Source organism: Linepithema humile, chromosome 6 (assembly GCF_040581485.1).
Source record: "Linepithema humile isolate Giens D197 chromosome 6, Lhum_UNIL_v1.0, whole genome shotgun sequence".
NCBI classification, from domain to species: domain Eukaryota; kingdom Metazoa; phylum Arthropoda; class Insecta; order Hymenoptera; family Formicidae; genus Linepithema; species Linepithema humile.
This window is the reverse complement of record NC_090133.1, coordinates 3,886,646-3,902,708: the sequence shown is the minus strand read 5'-3', so window position 1 is coordinate 3,902,708 and position 16,063 is coordinate 3,886,646. Positions and strand designations below refer to the sequence as shown.

Here is a 16,063-nt window from a genome sequence, read left to right as displayed (position 1 = left end):
TGCATATTCCGGATTCATCAACAGTCGAGATGTAATGGCATACAGCGTCCTTCGATAGTTTTACGCGCATCTAAAAACGATGACGTTCATAAAATGTTCATGAATTGTTTATAGGAACGTGAAAATTAAAAAAAACCAATTTGTTTTGCGATTAGAAGCGAGTTTTTTATTTCTAGCAAGAACGAAACGCATAAAATTTTTTGTTGTAGTTGCACCTATGTGGGAAAAGGAACTGAGAGAAACAGAAGAAAAGAAAAAAACATTGACAAGTCATTCTACAGTACATATTTCATCACGGATTACAACGAAGCTCATTAAGTTCGTGAGCACGGAGTACACAGGATCTATTCTCACAAAATAGCAAAAGTGAAACAAAACATTACATTAATTGCAAGTGATAACAGAATTAAACCATAGGATTCAATCGAACGTGTGCAACACCAACAGGTATCCAGTATATTTTTGTATTATATCATTATTTTGCATTCAAATTATTGCCGATTTTTGCGTAACCTTTTGCTAACGAGAAAGTGACAGAGTTGTCCCCCTCCAATTTTGATGAGTTTTGAATATGTTGTAGAGTATCTCAAAATAAGAGACACGTATATTTTTTTGCGTTCTCGCACGTTTAGGGGTTGAAACAATTCCTACAAGCTAAAGCGGTTTATTCTATTTGGTTTTGACAAAATATCGTTAAAACTGTAAAAAGTATAAAAAAATGTTTTAAATAAAAATTTTATGGTATTATACGGGCTTTATAACCGCGCAGCTGGATTTTTATAAAAATTTTATATTTTTTAATTTACCTTCTTGTTATTATTTTTACGAATTTCATTTTTGTGTAATAACAAAAGTTATTGGATTTTTTACGCTAAATTCGACTATAAGATATGATTTTATGTTTCAAAATCACATCTTTCAGAAATGATCCGTGAATATCGCACTATATACTTCGCGCTGTATGATGCATCGTTGATGCCGCTTGCGTTGGGCAATCATCGTAAAAAAGTAAAAATAAAAATGTCACGTTAATGTCGTCAAGTATTTAAAAAGCAAAGTTCTAATCAAATGACAAAGTTTACTAAAGTTATTGCAAAGATACCCCCTTCACATTACACCCTTATAAATAATTGTTACAATGCGCCACAACATATACACATATATATGTTGTAACCGATAACAAACACGAAAAAATTAAATAATTAGAAGGAAAAGAAGTTAAAAGACAAACAAATAAATAAAAATCTCGAAATTTTAAATGCTATCTATTTTTTTATATTATTACACAGACGATTCAAATTAGTTACAGGATCTTCTATTTTTCAATAGTAAAACTATTTGCTCGTTTATTGTATTTTTATTATTCTTTTTACATTTATAATAATATATATATATGTCGATACAATTAAAACTTTAATTTTTCAACAACGACATATAACATAACATATAACATACAACATATATAAAATATATAAAGAATACATGAATTTTAACGGAATGAACGTATCACAAAGATAAGGTATCACAAAAATTCATGTATTTTTTATATATGCTTATATGTTGTATCCTATGTTGTATGTAATGTTATTACGTTTAAATTTTTGTGTTTCAGTGATAATGGACAAGAAAAGGAGCGAAATTCAATCCTATTACAAAAACAAGACCATTTTTGTTACCGGCGCTTCCGGCTTTATGGGCAAGGTTCTCTTGGAAAAGTTGCTGTATTCTTGCTCGGAAATCGACAAAATTTACATCCTTATACGAAGCAAGAAAGGTCACAACATCGATACTCGACTCAGCAACATATTCGATTTACCTGTAAGATATGTGAGAATTCCATTACTTAATTTTAATCTTAAATAATTTATGATTTTTTAAATCAGGTATGAAACTTTTACAAATAATAGTACACATTATGTAAATTAATAACAAATAATGGTTATAATTATTTCTGTAGTTGTTTCAAAGAATTAAAATCGAGAAACCTAATGTCCTTCAAAAAGTGATACCGTTAAACGGCGACATAACTTCGGACAATTTGGGTCTCACTGAAGAGCAGCGAGAACGTCTGATAAACGAAGTACATGTGGTATTTCATTGCGCTGCATCTATTCGCTTCGATACGAAATTAAAAGACGCCATCGAGCTGAACACTGTAAGATATTAGTTCTACAATTTAAAAAAATCAACGTCAATAACTCAAAGTTTCATTTGTTGCATTTGTCTTCTTTATGTGAAAAAAGTACTTTATTACTATTATTACACATTACGCTGATTATATTGTACATTTAGATTCTGTATTCATCAATTATATATTTAGTTTTATATGAAAAACGTGTTGACATTTAAATGCCAATGCAATATAAAACTTACTTAATTTCGCGAATCCGTTTTCCAAACTTAAATTTATGCATAATATTTTACACAATATCTAAAATGCATGATATCTGATTTAATCGTAAAGATAAGTACAAAAAGGGTATTGGACTTGGCAAAGCAAATGAAGCAACTGGAATGTTTCCTGCACTTAAGCACGACTTTTTGTCACGTCGAACAAGAAGAACTTGCCGAATGTACATATAATTCCCCTCATAATCCCTACCATGTCATAAAACTCGTTCAATGGCTGGACGAAGAAGCTATCGATCTTCTTACACCAAAGTAATTAAATTAACGATCTTATTAATCATTAATAATAACATATTGATAAGTATATTTATTATAAAACTAATTATAAAATAAAATTATAAAATAATTATTTCTTTAGTGATTTAATTAAATATTAAAAAAATTATAAAGACTCAAAAATACTAAATAATTGTTTATTAAATAATTCATTGAATTATCCAATAATAAAAAATGTCTGTGCAATAACGTATTTGTCTATTGTTTTAATTCTAGTTTAATGCATCCGCATCCAAATAGCTACACGTATTCGAAGTGTCTTGCCGAAACATTGGTGGTCAACGAGTATCCTAATCTGCCTTGCTGTATTGCGAGGCCATCAATTGGTAATTATTGGTATATTTTATAAGTTTTTAGTAATCATAAGAAAAAATCTCTCGGCGCGATAGTTACACAAATTATATCAGATCTGCACAATACACTGAAAAATTCGGGAAAAATATAGAAGCTTCTGTTCACATCTGCATGCAATATGCTCGAATAAGCCAGTACACTATATAATACATTAAAATAAAAAAAAATTAATTTAATTTTGTTTAGTATTTTCAGCTATAGAAGAACCGTTACCAGGTTGGGTGGACAATCTGAATGGTCCTGTAGGATTGTTCGTCGCTGCGGGCAAAGGTGTCGTCAGATCAATGCACTGCAATGGCAGTTATCATGCTGAAATTATACCGGTTGACATTGCGATTAATAATTTAATTGTAATTGCATACAGAGTCGGTACCAAGCAGGAGAAGTATGTAACTCCGCTTTGTGCAATTCTTTTTTTTTCGCATCATTTAACATGCCGAAAAAACATTCAAATCAGAGTATGTTATTCAAAGCTCGCTTTAGACAATTGCAACACAATATGGGATAACGTTCTATTTATTTTATGTGCCCTATCGTATAAAAACAATTAAAAAATCAATATATACATGTATGGATTACTCATTTTGTGCGTATTTCTAGTTTTTAAATGTTTTTATGTTACGTAAAATTATAAATAGATATCTATCTCAAATTTTGTTGCAAATTAATTGTTTGTTTGAAACAAATTTAACATGCAATATGTCTATAATTTATAAACTATTTTTTTTCTACTACTATTTCTTATCATATGTAATATAAAATAATGATATTATTAATTTTTAAAAGATTTGTAATGTTTAAATTTCTCTCTTGTGTGCTTACAATTGTCAATTCATTTATAGATCAAAAAGTATACCCGTGTTTAATGTAACACAAGGCAGAATAACAGAGACGACTTTCGGCGAGATACTTGAATTGGGTAGACGTGTTTATTATGAATATCCTTTTGATGGACAGGTTTGGTATCCTGACGGCAATATACGTAGCAACAAATTTGTGCACAATTTATTCGTCTTCTTTTTCCACATCATACCCGCGTACTTTATCGATTTCTTAATGCTGATTTTTCGACAAAAAAGATTGTAAGTTTTGAGTACTCTTTATGACAATGTTTATCCATTAATTATTACTTATTACATAATGTTTTTTAATATAACATAATATTATGTGATCTATTTTAATTATCTTCTTTCTTTTCGTTCTTTCTAACAGTATGGTCAAACTCCAGAAACGAATTTCAGCTGGACTCGAAGTACTGCAATATTTTACCACGAGAAAATGGATGTTTCATAACAATAAGATAACAACTATATTTGATGAATTATCGCCAGAGGATAAAAAATTGTTTCCCACTTATATCGATTCTAATTACGACAAAATAGAATATGTAAAGAATTGGATTCTCGGCGCGCGACAATACTGCTTAAAGGAAGACTTGTCTTCTTTACCGAGAGCCCGTCGGCATCAAAAAATGTGAGTATTTTTTTCATAAATTGCAGTTTATATTTTATATTTCCGTGCAAAGAGTATGGTTTCATAAAATTTATTCAGTTGCAGTTTAGAAATGTTTAAAATCCGAAACAATATTTGAGCCTTTCAATAAATAGAGAAGAAATGAATACAGTTAAACATGCTTTGTGTAATTTTAACACTCGTGAAAAGTTTTTACATTCTTGAACGACAATTGTATATTCTCAAGAGAAACTGAATATTTTCTATTGTGAGATAAGATAATTAATATAAGCGTAATATAAGAAAAAAGTTACGATGAAAAAAAATAGTAAGAGGAACAAACGTTAAAATTTTTCTTCTGTTTAAATATTCTCTTCTAACGTTGTACATTTACGTTTTTATTTAATATTTCGGCTTACATTGAATTTTTACGTATAATTACAATGCAGTAGCAGTCAAATATACTTTACTAAAAATTTTAGGAAATTATTTACAAAATTTGTAGATTTACTAAAAATTAAATCTTATTAAAAATTAAATTTGGAAAGCTAAATTAAAATTAATTTGCATTAAATTAAATTTGAATCAGTAAGCATACAATTAAACTAAAATTGATTTAAATTTTATGTATTTTAATTTTTTATCTTTTTTCATTTTGTATGCAACTTGTTAAACTTTCTATCATAAAATTCATCGTTTATGTGAAATGTATATGTTTCAGATTGTACGTTGTTCATATTACAACAGTGTATTTATTCTACTTTGGCATATTATATTACATTTACAACTCTGAGATAATAAGAAGCAGTTTGGATTACATCACGGAGAAATTGAAATTGTAGCCGATTATAGGCAGATTTGTGTAAATTTATAAGAATGCATACGTATTCTTTTCACGTTTATCGCGTCATACATATGTAATTTGTGCAATGCAACTAACAAAAGGGAGAAGGATAATCTCTTTGACACACAATTATTATCCAATGATTTGTTTAGAGTTTTTTGAGCTACTTGTAATTCTATTCTATAGAACACATATTACGAGGTGGAAGGCAATCTTAATATATATTTTTGATGTAAAAATTTTATTCTGACTATTGATATTAGATATAACTTCGAATTAGAGACAATGACTAGTTTGTAAAAATTATAAATATGGTCTACATTTGTTTCCTCAATCAAAAGATAAAGGTGTTTTTTTAAGATGATTGACGACTTTAATTTGCGAAACATATGTGTACAAGTTTATTTATAATTTGATTAGAACTGCATTACTGTATTTTATATAATATACATATATTTATGAATATATTTATTGCAGTCACGATATACATACAGAAAAATGTTGCTTAAGAATAAAGAATTTATTATATTTCAAGCCCACTATATAATATTTATCATGTAAGTTTATATTATATTAATTCGTCAAATCTATAAATAAAGATGTATATTTTATAAAGGTTTCAATTTTTTGTAAAATAAATAAAAATCTTAATTACAATTTTTCCTTGATATTCCCGAGTCTATTTGATAGGGACAGAATTCTGTATACACTGTGTACTTCGATGCACGTACGTGCTGATTCCTCTTTTTTTACACTACGCGGCGCAGAAAGAGATAAATAGATTTCTGTCACGCGTTTTGTCGCGAATTATAAATCGTCGGAAGTGAGCTTTACATGAAAAATATCAACGTGAGATCTCACGACGTCCTCCTCCCAGGAGAGAAAGCGTAAACGTGTGTGAACGTACGAGGACGTGTCTGAATGACGTAATAAAGAGCTTTCATATTCTTTTTATATCTAATACTTTCAGAAAAATTTTTCTCCTCGATCTTTGAAATTCTGACAGAACCGTCGAGTGGGGGTGTGACGATAATGAGCAAGATTCTGCTTTATAAGGAAAGTCAAGAATTCATCCAATTTCCCGGGTATGACTTTGCGCAGCAAAGACTCACCACCGACCTGAATCGATGCTTTTCTTAGGGCACAAAAGGGTGTCGGCTTCGCGTTCTATGTACACATAGCTGCTATAAGATCTTACATTTGAATCTCATATACTAGTGAAATCATAGGTATATAGTCTGCAGTAATGATATCCAATTAAAGGAAGACGTGTACAGCTTATATAAGAAATCGCGTCTTGTCAGCTATTTAAAATGTTATTTAAAAAAAAAAATATGGAAATTGTAGTTAACTCTGCTTGATGGCAAAACGATAAATTTTGGAATCAATATTTTTGCTGATGAAAATTAATTTTAAATTGATCAAGGAAATTGTAAATAAAAAAATGAGCCACTGCAAAATATCCTAGAGAATGTAGACATCCTACTTATTTACACAGAAAGAAAATGTATTACAAAGAGAAATAATGTATTATTTTTTTCCATTTCACGTAATTAAGTACTGTTCTTTTTTTAATTTGACGACAATATAACAATGCACATATTTTTAGAAATCTAATAAATGTGATTTTTAAACAAAATAAAGATGCTTCCGATTTTGATTTATTCAATTTTAGGTAAGTATTTTGCTGATTATGATAAGTAGATTGAGATGCTAAATAAATTTCCTTCCCATTTTCTCAAAGAATCATATGTTTAGAAAAAAAGCTATCACATGATACTTTTGCCATATTTTTGCGCTGTAAAATTCAATGTATATGTGCCATGTAAAATTAATGCATCAGACTAATTTATGTATTTTTTCCTTTTTTGATATTCACTTGTAAGAAAACATAGTATGCAATGGGATTAATTGTAAAACACAGGTACTTGCATTGACGGCGAAGAGTCACTGTTGTTGCTGGCGTGTAAAGCAAAATTTATGAATAGTCAGCGATATGCGGCAAATTTATGAGCTTGCAAACTAACTTTATGATAAATTTGCACTTTAGGAAGCTATGTGCAGAAATTACAAAAGAGAAAAACAGACTTGAGGAAAGAAAGAAATTTCATTGGTCAGAATTTTATGCAACAAATTAATTTAGATAGATAGGTGTTTATTAAAAGTTTATTATTATTAATTTATTATTATGTTTCAAGAGTGTCATATTAATCATAAAAGTATTAATTTTTTTTACTGGACTAGTATCAAAAGTATTTTATTCTGTTGTAATTTATCAAAGAAATGCCGCAGTATAAGGTCCGCGTTATGATATCTAGATATAAATCAACCTTAGTGAAAAGTAATTAAACAGGTAGAAACGTAATATCTAGCTGATAATTCAAGATAAGCAAGCTGCGCCTTTTAGCTTGTCTTAAGTTAAAATAGTAGGAGTTAAATTTGTAATTCCTGAATAGATTTTTCAAAGAAAAAATTATAAAACACATTAGTTCTTTTACTTAACTTACAAATCTTGTTAAAATTAAATATTTAATAATTATTTCTTAAATTACGTTGCTTTATAATTATAATATGCTTAATTTGATCACGCATTCGATAATAATGATATGTGCCCTTTTTAAATATGCCAATCTGTTTCAATGTGCAAATTTATTTTCTATTTATATTTAATAAAGTGTGGATTTTTATATGTTCTAATTTATATTTTACGCTTTAATATATCGCAATATGTGCACATGTATGTTTCGTAATACATCGAAATATTTTCTGTATTATATATCTCTATATCTAAAAATAAAAAAAAAATCATTATATAGAGCAAAGTGTGCTGAAGTTTTTCGATTAAAAATAAAAATAGGTCAAATAAATCTAATCGGCAAGATTAAAGTTCAACAATGTGAAAAGAAGGAGAGGATCATGCAACAGTTGCTAGTTCCGCATAATATGAAGGGATGGCGCTGAGAAATCCCAGCCACCTCCTATTGCCCATTATTGATCCACCCTTGTGGAATTCCTTTGGAAAGCAACCCATGGTAGCGGTTGGTCGGTCAACGTACACAGTACGAAATCTCATCCTCCTACTTTATATTATTCCCAATTCTATTTTGTTGCGACCCAGGAAGATTAAAATTGCATCAAGATTTGCGTGGGTGCAAATAATAGATTCTTAGGACGTGCTATACAAATTTAATCTTCTGTTTGCCGGACCAAAATTCCTGCCGAAACAAGTGCCGTATCTTCTCCTTAAGATCTTGTAATCACGGCTGTGATAAATTTCACCCATAACGTTGACGTCCCCTACATCCACCCTTACATCCACGTGTCTTTTAAATATAAACACTCGTGTCGCGTTCGTATATTATATACGAACAGAAACTTAATTAGATGCGTGATAAATGTAAAATTGTCCTGAGATGAGTTATGGTCCCACAATTGGGAATTCGCGAAAATATAGATGTTATTAGAAATAACATTTGTTTAACACTAGACAAATATAGATAAACTTGTGAAATTGTAAATAAAAAGTCAGAAAAAAGTGGTTGGATTTCTAAAAGATGTTTGAAAATAAAAATATTTCTTTTACGACGCTCTTAAATAATATAGCACACTATTAGCATACTATTTAAGAAATGTTTAAGAGAGTAGGTATTTGTGAAAAACGAGTCTTCTCTCTTACCGCCCAGAATTCAAATTTTCAGAGACTAAATAATTTAGAGTTTACGACGATTTTAGAATCTATGAAAATTTGAGCACTCTCAAGAGAATAAAGAGATAACTAGAGATTAAAGATGTAAAAGAAACTGCAATAAAACACCACCTGCGTAAAAAATGGTTGAAGATACTATTGTATTATAATGAGCATATTTCATAATTTACTTATTATAATGCAGAAAGTCAAATTAAATAAAAATGTTAACAAAATCCAATTTGGTCTAAATTATGCTTCGTTGCGTTTAAAAATTTCCATTTAATTTCTAAAATTTGGATTTTAAGCGCTGTCATAGATACGTTTTTGCACAAATTCGTTTGTGAGAGAGGCTATAATTTTATTTTCTTTGTAATGTAATGCAGACAGTATCTCATTATCTTAAACTTGTTGCAAATAAAATATAATATACCGACATAGAATAAGTACATTGTCATGATATGAGTTACGTACATTCTAAAATACACACGATTCGTTGAATAATTTTGCAGACAGCTGAGTTTTATGATAACAAATTTTGCAAATTTGATATAAATAAAAAGAAAATTAACAAATCTATTTTATATCTAAAGTTTTAATTTAATTAAATTTTAATATACATATATTACACTGTGTCCCACACAAAACGTAACTAAATTTTTACGAGCAGATATTACAAAACGTTGCGTGTGATAACAATGTCGCATGTGATAACTAAGGATGCGAATGTCGCTGTATATATTTATCAATGCAAACAAGTTAACAAGTTTGCATATTATAAAAGTATTATAAAATATTCTTGTATCTCTTGTTATCCGCTATTGAATATTGTGTTAATTAACTAACTGTTAAATTCAGACTGAAAAGTCGTATCTTTTCATAGAATATAATATAAATTAATTTAATTTAGTTATAATTTTACTGTTTAAATACGATTTGATTCTGCAATTCTGATGTAATATAAAACTTTTCGAAAAATATAATAAATTGTTATTGCATTTTAACTAGAAGTAACATGCAAAATAAAATATGCGTTTGTCAAAAAAAGAGAAACTATACATTTGAATAAAAAACAAGTTTAAATAAAATTAAAATTTTACTTATTACTTTTTCCGTCATCTTTCTTCTTGTATTATTCTTATATTAAGTCTTATTTCACAATACATAGCGTTCACTTTTTTTAAAAACGCATAACTATTATTTGTCAAAAATGTATAAATCACTAAAAATGTTTTATTGCTGTCAAAAATATATAAACTATATCCATTTCTCTTCTATTTATCGAAACAAATATTTTTGCTTTCCTGCTGATTTTTAAACGTCACTGAACACATTTTATAGAATCATATATTTCGATTATACGAAAATATCACGGAACGTATTTCACACATAAGAAATACTCAAAATACTTGAAGTTTTCGTTGAAAAGTCGGAAATAATTTTATTGATATTGAACTATTTATCACTATTGATAAATATATCACGCAATATTCAATTCCAATAAAAAAATAATTTAACACGACTCAGTAAAATTTATGCTGATCTCTCATACCTGTGTTTTTCTTGTAATATATTTTATATCCTTTTATCAAACATTTTTCCATTTACGAACGATCCATACCTTTTACGATAAACCGGATTGTAGTAATTCCACTTATTGCTCATATAAGATTTGTATTCTGCTATATAGAAAGTGAAAAGTTTCCTTAATATATCTTCCTTAATGTGACATTCAAAATATGTATTTTATATTTTACCCCTTTTTGTCGCAAATAAATTTATATGATTAATGTAGAATTTATATGATTGATTACAGTGTTTTGTACATATATTATAATGCAAATATGTATAGTAAATCTAATTTAATATCTCACGTAACATGTTTCCAAATATAAGTCAAGCATATCATATATCATGCATATATATAATTAAAAATTATAAACCAAAAATATATACAAATAAAAAATAGATAGAATATTGTATCTAATAATCATAAAGATTCTAGTTCTTTTCCATATTTAACAAAAGTTCTTCCTTATTTTATGTACTCTTATTTATTTCTTATATTATAGATCGCGTTTGCGCATTATAAGATAATGCGCTTGTTTTCATACATATATTATATTTTATGTACATCAGAATGTTAGGAAGGAGAAAAAAAATATATAGATTCTCTTGCAAATTTACTCTCTTTTAGATATTGACAGAAAATGATATATGATAATGAAAAAGATGAGATATCTCTCGTTCTTTTCTGACTTGAAATTTTAATATTCAATGGTCTGAGATCTTTTTTAACATTTAGATAAGAATGGTATATGATACTTCATGTATTGTTAATCTAAAATTTTAATATTCAAATTGTACGTATATTTATTAGTGCTTAGCAATTTCAGCTGTTTGAGATCTAAACAATTCGCAATATTTTTGCTCAAATTAATCAAATCCTCAGACATTGCAAATCAATATTACAAATTGATTATCGCTTACGTCACTGTCTCCGAGAAATTTTTAATTACATTTTTTTTACATTTTAAACTTCTGGTATTGTTTAGAGATATTTTTTTCTTCGATAAAAAAAAATCTTCTGGCATATTTATCATACTTTATGTTCCACCAGTCGCGTCTTAAACTTAGGCGTTTAAAGTTCTATTCTCCTCGGTTAACTCGGCGGCGATTCGAGGCAAGCGCGGGAGTTGTACGTCACCCATTAATGACGCTCGACATCCGTGTAATATATGACGGTTCCAGCGGGGAAAGTGCGGTGAGGACACCGGCTCCGGTGGCCGTACGCATTATCAAAGGCGCGTGCGCCATTTATCCCCAAGGTGCACACTCGCGGGGGTTGTTTGAGGCGCGAACTCTCGATAGACGGGGAACAGTCGACTGGACAGTCTCCGGGAGGCACGATCGCGTTGATCCGCGCGAGGTTAGGTCAATCGCGTCGCGCTTTTACGCCTTAGAGGTGACTGAAACTCGCTCTCAGTCTCAGGACTTCAGGACTGCTCCTCCTGTACCTACCTTGACCTGGCCGGGCATCCCACCTGGTTCGATATAGCATACACAGCACAACGAAGGGACACTTTATTACATAGATACTCACGTTATCGCGGAACTCGATTGCGATCCGAGCGATATCGGCGAACATGAATGGCGCGAAATCAATGAATGGAGTGAGCGATATTGTCGGTGACAGTTAGTACAATCATCGAGGGTTGAGAGGATATAGTTGTATTCAGTGATTCCCATAATCGCGGCATTAAACGGTCGAGGATGTCGCTTGTCGTGATTCTGAAGAACTTCCAGGGTCTCAAGTGCAAGGGCGAGAAGGTTGCGAGGGTCGACTTCCGAGGTAATCTTCAATTTATAGTTTGAAGTTTATTAATTTGCTGTTGCTTGCGGAAAATGGAGTTTTGCGAGAGGACAATTTGTTCGAGTTGCGCGATTCTTTGATAAATTCTATGATAAATAATTTCTTTAATCATTATTTGAATTAAGAAAAATTATTTGCAAGATCGAATTCAACAGATTGTTCTTTTCGTCAAAAAACCCATCAATATTTTTTACGCGTTTGCAAAGTAATAATCATTCTTATTTATTTTCATTTACCTTTCTGTAGATGTGCACTTATTATTTCGATATATGTATTGATATATCTTTTAGAAAATTAAGGAATTAAATTTCTTTGTCAAGTTAACCTTAATCTTGTATAATTCATATGAAAATTTTCTCAATGCAATAATGTATGACGTATATGTTCGCCGATTGTCGGTGCCTTTATCATCTAAATGCTCTGAATCCTTGGCTTATTGTTATGTGGATTCCATGTAGATTATAGCATGCTTGGCACGTGGATGCACATCTATGCATCGTACACATCCTTTGTTACATCTAGTGCATTGTATTCGAGCGATTGATCGTGTCGCAGATTTGTGTTCTCGAAATCGGAGAACCGCCCCTGCGAGAGAACGATGATCCGGGTTAATTTTCAGATTCACTGCTTGCAATTATTTATTATCATACCTCGATGACATTTCAATTATTGGCAGATGTGCGTTAATCAAAATTTAACGATAATTAAAACATCGGCGTAGTTAAAATTACGAGATACAACGATTTGTGAAATATATTTATTTTTAAACTGCATTAAAGCTCGAAATTTAATTGTAAATATAATGTTTTTAATACTATAATGTACATTATATATCGTAGATTGGTTTACAATTACCAATTAAACTATGTATTGTGCATTTTGTTCATATTGAATATCAATGTAGAGTATTTAATTAACAATCCATTGTACACGTCACAATAAAAATGAAATTTAAATGGAACGTCAAATCTAGAAGTCAATCTGAAAATAAAAGAAAATCGAACAGAGTATTGAAATTACAGAACGTTTGAATAATTAATATATTCGTAAAATATTCATTGAAACGTGAAAGCATTGTGCTATATGGAAATAATGGAAAGTTTTCCGATAATTCTAAATTCTTCAGGTATGCTTAATATTTTTCTTCAACTCTTTATTTGATATTATTTCGCAATGCCGCGAGGCTGTGTGTGCAGCTGCACAGAATTGCGAACAGATGCGAGCAGCGAGAGAGACGCATGCCCCGGAGCCTAAGCACTGTAGAGGGTGCATTTCATTTAATCATATTTACCCTACTTCGGATAGACACGCTATACCGAACCCCGAGAGAGAATCTTTAATCACAGCACACTGGTAAACGCAGCACCGGCAAAAAGATGATTGTGTTACCGCATGCATCCGTGCGCGCGCGCGGGCGCGAAAAAGGAATAAGGAATCGCGGATAATAAGGAATTACAGATGTGCGCGCGGTATGAGGTCACTGCACTGACTTCCGTAATCCGACTTAATGCGCTCGCCGTTTCTTGCATCATAATAACGCCGATTTCCATGGATTACCAACAATCATTAGGATTATGAATGTATTGTCGAGCATTTGGATTAATACGCTGACCGCGCGTAAATTATGGTCATTCCCCGTGCTAATACCGAGAGAATGTAAAATTTAACAATGTGGAACTTTAAAAATTTTGCAAAATTGACAAACCGTAAATAAACACTTTTATTTTTCCGCAATAACGTAATGAAATATATTTTTAGAACAAACGGGATATTCTTTGTTAACGAGAACGGAAATTTTCTTCATTATTTTTCCATTATTTAATCACAAATGGATACTTCGTCAAAGAAAAAAAATTTTTAATAAAATAACAGAGTTCTTTAATAGCGTCTGATGTGGTAAACATGTTAAAATAGCGGTCGTTTGAACTTAGTGCACATTTTTCGATATAACGGCATGGAAAAAATTAAAAATCTATTTTCAGCACCATGCATCGAACTTTAACGAATTCTACGAGTTGCTTTCACTTTCTTCGTATTCACTAATCATTTATAATATTAAGAACTTCTTTTCATGAATATGAAAATATGAAAGAGAAAGTAATATATTCATTCGGCATATTTCTTTGACATCTATTATAACATAGTAGCATTTTTTGCCTGATTATTAGCTGAAAAAAATGTGATTTTATAAAAACTTAATAGAGAAACAAGAGAATGTGTTCGAAAATAGATAGAAAGAATTGCGCACGCGAAATAAACTATAGTGGCAAAATATTGCGTATTACTAGAACTATTAAACACATTCACTCATGAATACAGTATCATATCAAACCGATGCTTGGCCCGGATTATACACGCTGTACCTGTTATATCAAAGTGGAAAGTGCATGATGTATAGTGCAGCGGAGACGAATATTAAGCTTGAATCGAATAGAGATGGATGGATTTGATAAACATATGGTTTTGCTTTGACGTGGGTGAACTGCGGAAATAACAACGACGGTTTAAGTTTGTTTTGCGTATCGGTCATCCATCCGTGCTTCGTATTACATCGCCGCAAATTGCGAATAACTACTCGCCGGCTTTCCTGTAATTTCGCCGACATTTCGTACGTAATGCACGAGAAAATGTGGGTCACACATACACAACGCGCGAAGAGTAATTAATCGCCGATCGCGGTACAATGAACGCAACGAAATAGTCGCGTTTCCGCAATATTATATTACGGTTTATTAATTATTCGTGCGTTATAAGTAGAAATAATTTGCATTTCTCTCGCGTCGTTGTAACGCCAACGCGTCGAAATAATGTGGTACAACTTTTTAAGCGCAATGTGCGGCGAATGTAATGCGATGCAAATGTACGCCGGTTTTTCAAGCATTTTATAAAATTGCACAGCAATCATAGCGATATTATTTACAGAACAGGCGTGAACTGATCGTTCGCATGGATAAAGCACCCACTACTAAGTAATTTGCAAACAAGATCCTCGAGAACGAATCGATAGCTGCATTTGTTATGCAAGCGGAACGCAATATTCATGTATTCACGGTCGGGTTGCTTCTTTGCTTATGAATGCTGCTCAGGATATTTCTGCATAATATCGGAGTTTGAATTGTACTCACAAGTAATTAAGAAAACATTCTAGAGCATTTTAACCAGATCGCCGCTGGTGTTTGTCCTTCATTTTAAATAATATTGCATGTGTAATAGAGCGAATAATAAAATTAGACATAAGACTGGTGTATTCTAATTGCCACTTCTAATTTTAAATTCATTACGTTTATTATATACACTTACATATGAGAGACACATAAAAAATATGGAAAAAAGTTGATAAAATAATTGCTTTTATATTAGTTACAAAAAATTAATAGCGTAAGATTTTGATTATTTATGAATTTCGAAATTAATTGTTATTTATTTTATAAATTTATAAATTTATAAACTACTTACAACTAATATCTTTATCAATATCGATACACTATATTGTAACAAATTTTTTTATAAATTTTATTTTTAATACAAATTTTGCTAACCTTTTTCTATCTAAATTTTTTAACATTTTGAAACTGTGGTTTATAAAAAGATGACCCGCGCACGGTAGCTGTATTTTTCGTAAAATTTGTGAAAACGTGCGTTTTCTATGTGCTATCGGGAAAACCGTAAC

The 16,063-nt window shown here is 30.5% G+C and overlaps 2 protein-coding genes across 5 annotated transcripts in view; both read left to right on the top strand.

The window, feature by feature from the left end:
- The first annotated feature begins 287 nt into the window (after positions 1-287).
- On the top strand, positions 288-6,289 carry LOC105679463 (putative fatty acyl-CoA reductase CG5065). Of its 2 annotated transcripts, none has more exons than XM_012379512.2 (9): positions 288-447; positions 1,613-1,818; positions 1,958-2,155; positions 2,465-2,661; positions 2,902-3,011; positions 3,235-3,424; positions 3,882-4,121; positions 4,252-4,512; positions 5,213-6,289. In XM_012379512.2, the coding sequence occupies exons 2-9, from the start codon at positions 1,618-1,620 to the stop codon at positions 5,331-5,333; spliced, it is 1,518 nt and encodes a 505-aa protein (XP_012234935.1). In that variant the 5' UTR covers positions 288-447; positions 1,613-1,617; the 3' UTR covers positions 5,334-6,289. The 2 variants fall into 2 exon arrangements, with proteins under 2 accessions (XP_012234935.1, XP_012234934.1); XM_012379511.2 differs by having other exon boundaries at positions 3,226-3,424.
- A 5,565-nt stretch (positions 6,290-11,854) lies between these two features.
- Positions 11,855-16,063, top strand: part of LOC105670639 (otoferlin-like) — a 50,070-nt gene continuing 45,861 nt past the window's right edge. For all 3 annotated transcript variants that reach the window (XM_067358258.1, XM_067358257.1, XM_067358256.1), the window contains exon 1: positions 11,855-12,372. In XM_067358258.1, the coding sequence (XP_067214359.1) occupies positions 12,294-12,372 (79 nt within the window). In that variant the 5' untranslated portion in view covers positions 11,855-12,293. The remainder of the gene's footprint in view (positions 12,373-16,063) is intronic.